Below are 11,420 nucleotides of genomic sequence, written 5' to 3' on the forward strand. Positions count from 1 at the left end.
TATGACACCTATGCATGAACTATCCTGCCTGTGTTCCATGAATCAGGCACTCACAGCCTGGGGGAATGCAAGAGGGGGTGTCGCTTTGTAAGAGATGAATATGGAGCAAAAACCTCACCTGTTTCTGGTGCTTGGCCCCTATAATAGTTAATATTATGTTTCAATGTCAGCCACAAGGTTGTCAGCCAGAGACTTGACCAAACGTTATTTGGAGTGAGTCTGTGAAAGTGTTTTTGGATGAGATCAACATTTGAAGGGGCTAAGTAAAACAGATTGCCCTCCCCAATGTGGGTGGGCCTCATCTAATCAGTTGAAGGCTTGGCTAGAACAGAAAGGTTTATCTTCCCAAAAGTAAGAGGGAACTTCTCCTGTCTGACTGCCATTGAGCTGGGACACCCATTTTTGTTTCTGTTTTTGTTTTTTTTTCCTGCCTTCAGACTTGAACTGAAACTTTCACTCTTCCTAGGTCTCAGACCTGCTGGTCTTTGGACTGGAACTATGCCACTGGCTCTCGTGGGTCTCTAGTTTGCTGACTAAAGATCTTGAGACTTGTCAGCCAATTCCTTATAACAAATCTCTTTCTGTCTATGCCACCTATTGGTTCTGTTTCTCTGGAGAATCTTGACTAATACAGCCCCTGAGTGGGGGTGGGGCCAAGCCATGCCCCCAGGCTTATCTGCTCTGGGCTGCAGGTGGCAGGTGCCCAGGAAGATGCCTATTACACATGTGGACAAGGTTTGCCATTGATGGTGAACTTCCCAGATATTCCACTAGCACCCTTGTTATCATTAGCCCATAACTGGCAATCTGGAGGCCACTGAGTGGTTTTTCCCACTTGACCTAAAGCTGGGTCCTGTGATGGAGGCCCCACGAGGGTGTTGCAGGTTCCTGCATTCTCTCCTTTCTGGGCAATCACGTCTCACTCGGTATTCCCAATTTTAGGAGATGATGTTTAACCCAAATAGAATGGAAAGCTTATCTGAATGCTCTGCCTCCTATCTGGGGCACAGCGGGCATTTCTAAGTGTCTGTGCCCCGTGTGGTAGACATGGGTGTGATTTTCTGTCCCCTCTGGATATTGCAAATGTGAAAGTGACCACAGGTATAAAGATGTGCCAAGGGGAAAGATGCAGGAAGCCAGACAAGATGGAAATGTGGGCGTTTGCTTTGGCACACAGGGCATTTGTGTGATGTGTCCTTGAGGGGATGAATCAGGACCACAAATGAGAAAGAAAGACCAAGGTGACAACTTGCCCACTTCCTAGGTCTGGATCGTCAGTGCCTTGGGGACACTGTCGCCAGTCTCCTGTTCTCCCCAGAAGCAAGCAGGGGCTGGGTGAGTGCTCTCAGAGCTCATGTGGCATGAAGTCTGGAGAAAGGGGGAAGAAGGCTCACATTCGCTTCTGTCTTGGCAGCCACGGTGGACCACGGATGATGATCACAGATTGAGGAAGAAAGGGGTTGGGGTCAGGGAGGGGCCCTGAAGTCACAAGTGAAACTCTGGGGTCTGATCCAAACCCCAAACAAAAAACTGAATTGATTTAATGGACTCTCATCTACATATTCAGAGGACATCAGCAGGTGCCTGCTGAGTGCCAGGCCCTGAGCACCGAATGGGGTGCACAGTGAACCGGAGCCCCGCCCTCTGCCATGGGCACAGCACTGCTCTCTCAAGTGGGGACCACCAAAGGACAGAAGCCCAGACACGGGACAATCTGCGGTGACAGTGCACTGACGCCACCTCGCTGGGTGTCTCAGCCCTCCCCTGCGTGGGTTCAGTGGACTCTTACCTCCCCCTCTGACAGAAGGCAGCGGGGAGTCCATTCCCCAGCCCAGGCCAGCTGCTGGCTTTGCTTCTCACTCACAGACACCCTGGCCAGCTCCGCCGCGGCCAGCACCCACCCCCTGGGCTTATCACGCAGGCGGGGGCACGTGGGCCACCAGCAGGCAGGCAAAACAGGCAGCAGGAGGACATTCGAGAATTGACTCTGCCAGGGCTAGGTGTCCAGAGGACACAGAGATCACGGATATTTTCCCTCCTGCCTTCTGACGGTACCACCCCCAATTCCAGGGCACGGGCGATGGGGTTGATTCCCATCGTGGGTTTGGGGTGGAAGGAGATCAGACGGGGCTGCCCACTGACCAGGGCAGTGCTCTGCCTCACGGCCTCTTACGGAGCGATACCCAGGGCCTCGGAGTGGAGGAGTAGGGAAGGGCTAGCCTGGATGCCAGTGGGGCCCGTGTGCACTTGAGCCCTTTCAATGCAGCCCCCCACTTCCTCAGGCTCTGACCTTCTCTCTTGTTCTCTCTTCAGACTTCGCCATGGCTGGAGAGGCCAGGCCAGGCCCTGCCCAGCAGGGCGAGAAGAGGCATCAGGGCACAGCCCTCTCTTGGTGAGTCTGTCCAGGGCTGCCTGCAGCCTGCAGGGGAAGGAGGCCAGTGGCTGTCTTGTCCGAGGCTCTGGGTTCCCCTGAGATGGAACAAGATTCCCAGGAGGCCACCTCGTCTACTCACTGTGGCACCTGCAAATCTCTTTTCCCTTGGCCTCAGGTTTAGTCTGTAAACTGAGGGAGATGACACCATTCATTCCCAGGGCCTTCGTCACTGATGTCACCCAGCACCATCCTGCTGACAGAGGCTGGGTACCCCTTCTCCCACCTGGAGCCGGGGCGAGTGGGTCCTCCCTGGGGAGTCCCACTTGCCTAGGGCCTGGGGGATTCTTCCAGCTAGAGATGTTTGGGAAGTCACAAATGGGAACATGGCCTGGATGAAACCTTGCCCCTAACCTGGGAAGCCTAAAGAAAATGTTAAGAACTCTTGAAAAGTTTTCAGAAAGGAGGTCCCACATTCTGCCAGCCCGCGTGCCATTTTCACCAGCATAAGGCGAGCGTGTCCCTGAGCTGGGCATCTGTGGTGGCCTCGCTCAGCTCCTGGCCCTCCTGTGAGCAGCAGGGGTGGGGTGGGGGGTGGAGCAGGGTTCCCACCTTGTGGTGGAAGAGGCTGTGGGCCAGGGGTTTGCTGTTAGGAACCATGCTGCGTAAATGCCCTGTGCCTTCTGGGTTTCACCCTGCCTCGTCTTCCCGGAAAGGAGATGGCAGGGATGGGCTAGGGGCTGCTCCCAGAAGTCTCTGCACCTTCAGCTTGACCTTGACATAGATGAGGCCCAATCTCTCCCTGCCAGCACCCGCCCGGGGGTGTGTGTCACCCTGTGAGTGTGCCAGTGTGGGTGGTTTTGCCACTGCTTTTGTTTTGGGTGGATGAGCAGGTGTCTGGTGCTGGGTAATGCGCGGTTTTTGAACTTGGCCTATCTTCAGTGATATGGCGCTGCCTACGCGCTCTGTTGGCTTGCCTTGTGTCTTGTGGGAGACTCTAGGGGTTTCATAATGTTCTGTCGGGGGGTGGGGGGGCACTCCAGGAGGGAGGATGAAGCCTTTTGTGGGCGGGCAGTGGTGGCTGTGGCTTGGGCCCCTGGGATAGTGCTCACAGGAAGGGCAGGGTGGGGATGGGGTTCAGGTGGCCCCTGAGCTGCGGGATGTCCTCCTCATGAGAACTCGTCAAGTCCAGGCCATGTGACTTGGGCCTGAAAATGGAAATTTTCAACCTGAAGGCAAAGTTTTGTGGTCAAAGACTTGCCCCAAGTCTCCTCCCCTTTCCCCTGGCCCTGAGGACACTGGAAGGGGCCTGACCTCTGCCGACGACAGCACTCTAAAGCTGCGCCCTATTTCTCTTTTTGTGCGGAGCCCCAACTTGCGGACTGTACCAATTAGCCCAGACCAGGGACCAGATGCGGCCGTGTAGCCCTGAGCGCAGGCGCTGCCCCCTGGCGGGGAAGAGGCAAGGCCACAGGGCAGGGCGCAGGTTTCAGCCCCGGCTGATTGCTGAGGGGTGGGGTGCGGTGGAGTGAGGGTGAGAAGCAGGACCCCCCCCTTCCTCAGGCCCAGGGGGTCCCTCTGCCTGCAGCCTGACCCCTAACTCCCAAACCGATTCTGCCCCGTCTCCACTCGGGAGCTCTCAAGTCTTGCAAAGCGGTCAGTGAAGCACCATTCCTGTACCATTCATTCCTGGCTACTTCGAAATGTCATTTTAGGAAAAAAAGCGGGGTGGGGGGATAAAAAGAAAACTAGAAGAGTCTGCATTGGCCGGGAATCGAACCCGGGCCTCCCGCGTGGCAGGCGAGAATTCTACCACTGAACCACCAATGCTTCACTGACAAGCACGGTGCCACAGAGGCTCAGAGGGTCTGCAGCGGCCGCCTCCGCCTCTGCGCTCCGCCGAGGTTTCCGGCCTGTCTAGGGGGTGGGTCGGGGGACCCGCCGGCCAATCTAAGCGGATCCGGACCAGTGAAAATTCTCTCCGAGCAGTCGAGCCCAGCTGAGACGCATCAGCTTCAGGTCCGCCCTAGCCCCCAAGCCCCGCCCGCTAGCAGCTCCTCCCCGCCCGCCGCCAGGCTGCGGGTTTCCGGCACCCCACCGGGGACCCCTGCCCCTACCGCTACCCCCGGGGGCTGGGTGCCTCTCTCCTGACGCTTTCCTTCCTCCAAAGGCGGGCCTCCCACCACCGGAATCAGCATCCCTGCTGCTTCCAGGCCGCCCCTCCAGACCCCCTGATGCCAGAAAGCAGGGGCGGAGGTGGTCGGAACTCGCACCCACCGGCCTGGGGGTGGGGGAGCCAGGATGAAAGGGAAGGGGTCCCCTGAACGTCCGCCATTCCGACCTGGTGGTTCTATCTGCCTCGCCCCTCGTGGGCTGGGCCTGAGCTGGGGGCGTGGGCGCACAGCACCCGAAATTTGTTTTAGAAACTGTGCTGCCCCCGCTCACATCCCATCCCCTCCCCTCCCCTCCTCCTCATCACGCCTCCGGCTCCAGGCGCAGGGGGCTCGCGCAGCTGTGTCCCCAGAGAGCATCGCTGCCCAGGCCGCGACCAAGCTGTCCCTTTGTACCCATCTCCCCATCCCTCGTAGGCAACAGTTCGCTCCCTGGAGATGAAGGACACCGGAGACACAGGCAGTGAGAGTCTGGGACCTTCCAAACTCCTCTCTCCGCAGGCCTAGAGCAAAGAGGAAGGTGGCCGGGCCACAGCCCTTACAACTGCCTGGCTGGCCCTGCCAGAGCTGGGTTGCATCCTGGCCATCCCCACGCAAGGATTAAGGGCTCTCACGCACCCACCATGGCTTTGGGCCTTGACTTCACTCCTCCCTTTCATCCTTTGCCAGACCTAAGTTCCAGAACGGCAGCTGTTCCTGGGGCAGGCAGAGGAAACTTTGGAGGGTCCCTGTCTGGCTGGCCAGAAGGCTGAAGGCAATTGTCTCCCCCCTGTCACCTGGAATGTGACCCTTGTCAGAGGCCAGACATGGGGAAGCTGTGGTCCCCCAAAATGACCTTGGTTAAGTCCCTCAGGGCTCTTTTGGTGGAAAATCCTGGGGTTCTAAGGAAAACTTGCATGCCTCAGTTTCTTCAAGCTAAACTGGGGTCTAGGCGAGGACTCTGGCCATGGAGAGTGACCCCCTCTCCATTTGTCTCTGTTGCAGCAGGAGTAACTACGACCTGGGCTACAAGCTGTACAGGGAAGATGTCCCCTACAGGTCAGTGAGTCTTAACCCTCAGTCCTCTGGGTAAACGGCTGGGCTGCTTGGCCTGACTCCCTCTGTCCTGTGCCGGTAGGGTGTATGAGTACCAAAGGATCCCTCCGCTCATCAGTCGTGTGCCTGTCAAGATCCGGAAGACTCAGGTGCGCTTGGGGGTCAAGGGCAGCTTCAGTCCCCACAAGGGCACCAGAAAGAGCCACCTGCCCCGAGAGCAGATAAAGCGTGAGTGAGGGGGGACGCCCCCACCTGCAAGGCTAGGGAAGAGCTGGGCGGACCTTAGTATTGAGGGCAGGCTGGGGAGCCCAGGCAGCAGAGCCCTCTGCCCTCCCGGCCTGGTGGGCACCAGCTCTGGCCCCTCTCCAAACAGTCCAGACTGAGGAGCTGCACTCCATCAGGGGCGAGCTGAGCCAGATCAAAGCCCAGGTGGATCGTCTCCTGGAGAATCTGGAATGCATGGACCAGCAGAGGGACCAGCTTCCAGGTGGAACACCAACTGTGGACCCAGGCCACATTCCCAGTGAGCTCCAGCTTTTCCCACTGCCAAAGGTCCCAGGGGCACCTTGGATCCTGCCCCGAGGCTTTCCCTCTGCAGGGCTCCTTCCTGCCCTCCTTTACCCCACTCCCTCTGGTTGTTCCTATGGCTGGAAGGCCTGTGGCTTCTAGGTTGTTTATGAGCCTCCCCGACCCCCACCCACCCATCCACTCTCCAGCTATCTGGAGGCAGAGCAGTGTCCCAGCCCATCCCCATCTTGTCTTTTCAAGCCCTAGGCACCCTTGATCAGTGCTGGGCACCAAGTGGGCCTCTCTGAGATCAGCTGGGGCCTCCAAACCTGGCCATTAACTGGTGACTCTCCCTGCACAGGGTCAGAGGACAGTGAAGAAACCAAGGGCCCAGGCAGTAAGGGTTCCTCATGCAGAATCACTGACCTCCAGCAGGATCCCAGGGGCCAGAGCGCCCATCCGGAATCAGACAGCTTTGAGGACAGCGCAGACCCAGAGGAGGCAGTGAGTGGCTCGGCACTTCCCCTCATCCTCACTCTCCTTGCATTTGGCTCCTTGTGGCCTCCCTGTGAACAAGGGGGAGACTCACATCCCTGCAGGCGCCTACAGTGGGGGTTGAGGGGAGACCTGGGACATGTGCCCCATGTGACCCCCAGGAGATGGGCCCTGTACTGTTTGTTTTCCCCTCTCAACTCGGGCTGGGTGAACTCAGGGAGCTAGGGGCTGGTTGTGGCCTGACATACCACCCTCTCCTGGAAGCTGGGAGGTGGGCTTTGAGCACTACACCATGTCATAGGTATGCCTCATGGCCCCAGACCCCTTGTCTGAGGGCCTGGAACCAGTTAAAACCCATTTCTGCCTTTTTCCTGCCCTGCCCCCACATCTCGCGGGGTACCATGCTCCCCGGGGGAGCTGTGGTACTCAGACCTTCCTGGAAGGAGACCGTCGGAACCTGGATCTGATAACAGCCCTCTGGGTAGCATTAAAGCGCCCAAATGTTCCTGCCTTACCATGTCCTCCTCCCTGATTGGAGGTCCCTGCAGCAGGCCAAGCCCCATGTTTGTTGGGGCCATCTCTGCAAGGTCCGGGATGCTGAGGGGCTGGCAGTAACGAGCCTTCCCGCCTCCACCTATCTGGCCCTGTCCCGTGGACCTCTGAGCTCTGGAGGGCCCTTACCGCTGCCCAGGCCTACACGAAGGGACTACTTTGGTGGTTCTGGGTTTCCAGGCCTCAGGAAGAATCTGGAGTGGCCCTGAGCTGGCGAAGCTGCCGAGAAAGGGACATGGGGCTGAGGGAAGAGGTTAGCAGGCAGGCCTGTTTCTTGGGCATTCCATGCCTCTCAGCCCTCCAGGCCAGAGTCCTGCTTCTGTTTTTTCTACAGGGGAAGAACCATGCATCAGACCTGGAGGGCAGCCAGTATTAGGGTGGAATCCCTCCAGGCTCCTTCCCAAGTGGCTCCTTTGCTTGCCTCGTGTGGATTCCTGAAGGCCTCCCGAAGGAGACTGTGCCACCAGAAGCACCCGTTCTAGAATGAGCGCAGTGAAAGTGGAAGCAGGGCTCAGCCAGACCAGCCAGGAAGCCTCCCGCATTAATGGTGGCTTTTGCTTTGGAGGTCATGTTTCCAGATAGGGGCCGAGAGGGAGGCCTGCAGCTGCCTAGCACAAGCTCACTGCGCTCATGAAGCTGAGGCTGTCTTGCAAGGGGCAGCTGCCCAGGCCCCCCTTGGACACACATCAGCTCCTGGGGATGGCAGGTACCGCGCTGGCTACCCTTCCCATTCCCCCTGCCAGTTCCCAGTGTGGCACGTCCCGCAGCGGCCAGCCACAGTGGTGCCCAGGAAACTCATGTGCCTACAGTCCCCCTTCCAGTGTGAAACGGAGCTTTAAGTTCCTCAGTGTGTGCCCCCACAAACCCCCTCTAGTTCCAGACTCCTCACCTACCCTATAAAGCCATCCTTCAGAATAGTGGTATCATTTTTACATCCTATTTCTATCTTGTCTCTTGCTGGTGTGATACTATGTACTTCAGATCAGCTCTGGAAATACTATTATGTCAAAAGGGCAAAAATAAAATTTGTGTTTCTTTTCCCTTGGCCAGGGGTTCTTGGTGTGGTCTCCAAGGCTTATTCGTCCTGGGGCTCCCTGAGGTCAGGCCTTCCTGGAGAAGCTGAGCAGGCCCCTGAGTCACAAGTTCAGAAGCTCCTCCTAAGCCAGGGCACACAAAGGGGACCAGGCTGCCTGCCTTCTTCCAATTCAGACCTGGGCACAAACCCACTGGGCTCAGCAGCCACACAGGGAAGATCCCACTCTTGTGGTCACTCAGGCCAGCTCCACCACATGCAATAATGGCCAGGCTGTACCTGGTTTCCCAACACCCAGAAGCTCTTATCTCCTAGAAGTTCATCTGCCCTCCCCCAGGAGCCAAGACTGCATCAGGGGCACCAAATAATAAACCCAGCCGGGTGGGGCGCCTGGGTGGCTCCGGCGGTTAGGCGTCGGACTCTTGATTATAGCTCAGGTCCCCATCTCAAGGTCACTAAGATCAAGCCCTGCATCAGGCTCCGTCCGTGCTCAGAATGGAGTCTGTGGTATTCTCTCTTCCACCACACCCCTGCCCCCCTTCCATGCACTTTCTCTAAATTTATAAATCTCAAAAAAAGAAAAAAGAAAGAAAGCAAGCCAGCTTGGACCCCCACTTTTTCTTACCAGTAGTGGAGGAGGCCTCTAGCTTCCACCCAGGACCAAACCCCTTCCAGGGACCCAACCCTGAGCTGTGGTCTTGCCCACCAAACCAAAGGCTGGAGAGAGCACCCAGAGTGCTCCTGGGCCCATACAACCCTCCCTACTCTTGTCACACCTCATCAGTGGCCAACTCTGATACTCAAGGGGCAGGTTTTCCTCTTCCAAGGCACATTTCCCCACACCAGCCCCTGCACCTTTCAGTTTCAGCCCGCCTCTTCTACTTATGTTGGTCTAAGGAACAGGACACATCAAGACAATGCGGTCCCAAGCCCTGATACCAAGGGTCCATTACTTGTCCAAAAGAGCCTTGCTCCTTTAAATTCACTACTGAGAAGAACCACAATAAAAGACTTTTCCAGATACAAAGGAGTTTGTTTTAGCTCAGATATAAATGAGAAGGCCCAGCCCTCTTGTCCATTCTCTCAAGAGCAGACCAGTTCTACAGAAGGGAGTCACTAGCTGGCCTGCATAGGGTCCATCCCTTACAAGACAAAAGCTCCAAGTCCCGTTTTCCAGGTAAGTCCGCCTGAAAAGTCCTTTCCAACTGGGGAGTCAGGCCGCATTCCCAAGTTTCTTCAACTGGGTCGTAGCTGGGAAGCACCAGCTCAAGCAGAAGTTTCTTTAACGGCAGTCTAAAAAAACCGTTCCAACACGGCTGTCCAGTGCATCGGTTCTGTGCACGCCTCCTCAGACCCGCCCTGGCCCTCCGAATTCTCAGCTCCGCTCAGTCTGGAAGCTGAGGGCACGGGTCCTTCGGAGGGCGGCGGCAGCTAGGTCCTCGCCGTCCGTCGTGGCTCGGGCTTCTGGTTCAGGACGGCGCGGCGGCGCCCCTCCGGCGAGCAGCCCGCACCAGGCACTGCTGTAGGACGGGGTAGAGGCGCTGGCAGCCCTCCAGGCCCAGACGCACTGCCTCGGCCCAGCTCTCGGTTGGGCCGCCCTCCCCGCTGCCCAGCAGCCCGGCCACCTGGTTGAGCACCGGCATGAGCGCCACGGTGAGGCCGGCGGCGGCGTGCTCCTCCTCGAGGCGCGTGGGGTCCAGCAGCCAGGTGGGCGCCGGCTCCGGCGTGCGGCTCAGGCCGCAGCCCACCACCAGGTCGTACATCTCGACGCCCGCGTCAGCCAGGGCGAGCGCGGCGGCCGTGAGCGCGGCGGCCAAAGCCGAGCCGCCGTCCTCGAGCAGCAGCGCCGACACCTCGAGCTGCGCGCGCGGATAGCGGCCCAAGCGCACCGCCGGCTCCAGCGCCTCCTGCAGGGCCAGCGCCAGCTCGCGCTCCTCCCCGCCGCCCGGGGGCGCGCGGCGCCGGCGGCCCGCGAAGGGCGCGCGGCGGAAGTCGCAGAGCAGGCGGCCGCGCAGGGCGGCCGGGGCCTCACCGCCCGCTCCGGCTGGGCCGCCGCCGCGCTCGCTGCCCTCGGCCTGGCGCGGGCCGGATACGGCGCACAGCACCTTGGTGCCTCCCGCCTCCAGGTAGGCCGAGCCCTTGGCCTGGCTCAGCAGCCCGGCGCGCGCGTACACGGGTCGCAGCCGCGTCGGGTCGCGGGCGGCGGGCGCCTCATCCTCGTCGGCCGCGTACAGCTGCGGCGGCTGCGACTCCTCGGGCCCGCGGATGCGGCGGTGGTCTCCGGGCATGGCTGCGCCTACCGTGCGAGCCGCTTCCGCCCGCCGTCCCGGCCTCGCGCGCGGGTTCTTCCGCCCGCTTAAAGCCGCGCGCCCGCGCGAGGACTGTCGGGATAGCGGCGTGCGGCGCCGCACCGCCCCCTGTCGTCCTGGAGGGAGAACCCCGGGCGCGGCTGATCCCCGAGGCCGCTTCGAGGACCCCGGGATCTGAATGGATAAATGGATAGACCTCCTGGGCAGGCCTGCAGGAGTGGGACTCGGTCCGGCCTGGCTGACCTCTAGCCTCTCGGGCCCGAGCAATCCCAGGGTGTACGTCTTCGTCCTTTCACTTGTGAAGGTTGTGATTATTTTTATTTTGCACTTGTTTGTGTGACTATCTCCTACGTGTTTCCCCAGGACTTCCCCAAGAGGGCTGGCTTTTTGTCTTGGTCATTCCTCCCATCCTCAGTGCCCTGGCTGGCACCATGCTTGTTGATGGAACGGAGAGTACACACGGGACTGTGTACTCTTTGTACCCATGGGAGTCCTCACCTGGCATGTGCTTGGTGAAGCCAGGTCCTCAGCACCCTCTCCCTGAGCGCTTCTCACCCCAAGGACAGCCCCTCACCCCCATCTGGTGACAGCTCGCCTCACTGCTTCTCCCACCATAGACCCGCTTTCCCCCTCCTTCTGTGTCATCAGACCTAAGTGAACCTGGGCCCCACAGCCACCCATACCCAGGGAACATGGAATCAGCCAAAGCCAGCACAAGCAAGCACAGTTTCCAAGCCCAGCTGTCTTCAGACCTGAGTGAAGGATTCAGGACCAGGCAGGTCCCAATCCTCACGGTCCATCTTTGGGTCAGAGGAGTGGGGGTAGGCAACTAATGCCCCTTAAGTATGTCCCGTACCAGAGAAAACCTCTGGTCTCAGCCCCCACGACTCATCAAAAGGGAAGGGAAGAAGTGGACTTCTTCTATGAACTGCTTCAGTAACCGCATG

General features: G+C 58.9%; 2 protein-coding genes and 1 non-coding gene across 3 annotated transcripts; 1 reads left to right on the forward strand and 2 right to left on the reverse strand.

Moving 5' to 3' along the window:
- Window positions 1-4,130: 4,130 nt before the first annotated feature.
- Window positions 4,131-4,201, reverse strand: TRNAG-GCC. Its single transcript has one exon. It is a non-coding gene; the product is annotated as a tRNA-Gly (tRNA).
- Window positions 4,202-4,885: 684 nt separating this feature from the next.
- On the forward strand, window positions 4,886-7,705 carry LOC116865965 (heterogeneous nuclear ribonucleoprotein C-like). Its single transcript, XM_032854620.1, has 5 exons — window positions 4,886-5,580; window positions 5,660-5,805; window positions 5,951-6,100; window positions 6,446-6,588; window positions 7,466-7,705. The coding sequence occupies exons 1-5, from the start codon at window positions 5,489-5,491 to the stop codon at window positions 7,505-7,507; spliced, it is 573 nt and encodes a 190-aa protein (XP_032710511.1). The 5' UTR covers window positions 4,886-5,488; the 3' UTR covers window positions 7,508-7,705.
- Window positions 7,706-9,173: 1,468 nt separating this feature from the next.
- Window positions 9,174-10,520, reverse strand: EXOSC6 (exosome component 6). The gene has a single exon (XM_032853973.1). It carries the CDS (start codon window positions 10,450-10,452, stop codon window positions 9,634-9,636), a length of 819 nt encoding a protein of 272 aa, XP_032709864.1. The 5' UTR covers window positions 10,453-10,520; the 3' UTR covers window positions 9,174-9,633.
- Between the last annotated feature and the right edge of the window lie 900 nt (window positions 10,521-11,420).

This window comes from Lontra canadensis, unplaced genomic scaffold (assembly GCF_010015895.1).
Source record: "Lontra canadensis isolate GAN:19392208 unplaced genomic scaffold, GSC_riverotter_1.0 scaffold8, whole genome shotgun sequence".
Taxonomy (NCBI): Eukaryota; Metazoa; Chordata; class Mammalia; order Carnivora; family Mustelidae; genus Lontra; species Lontra canadensis.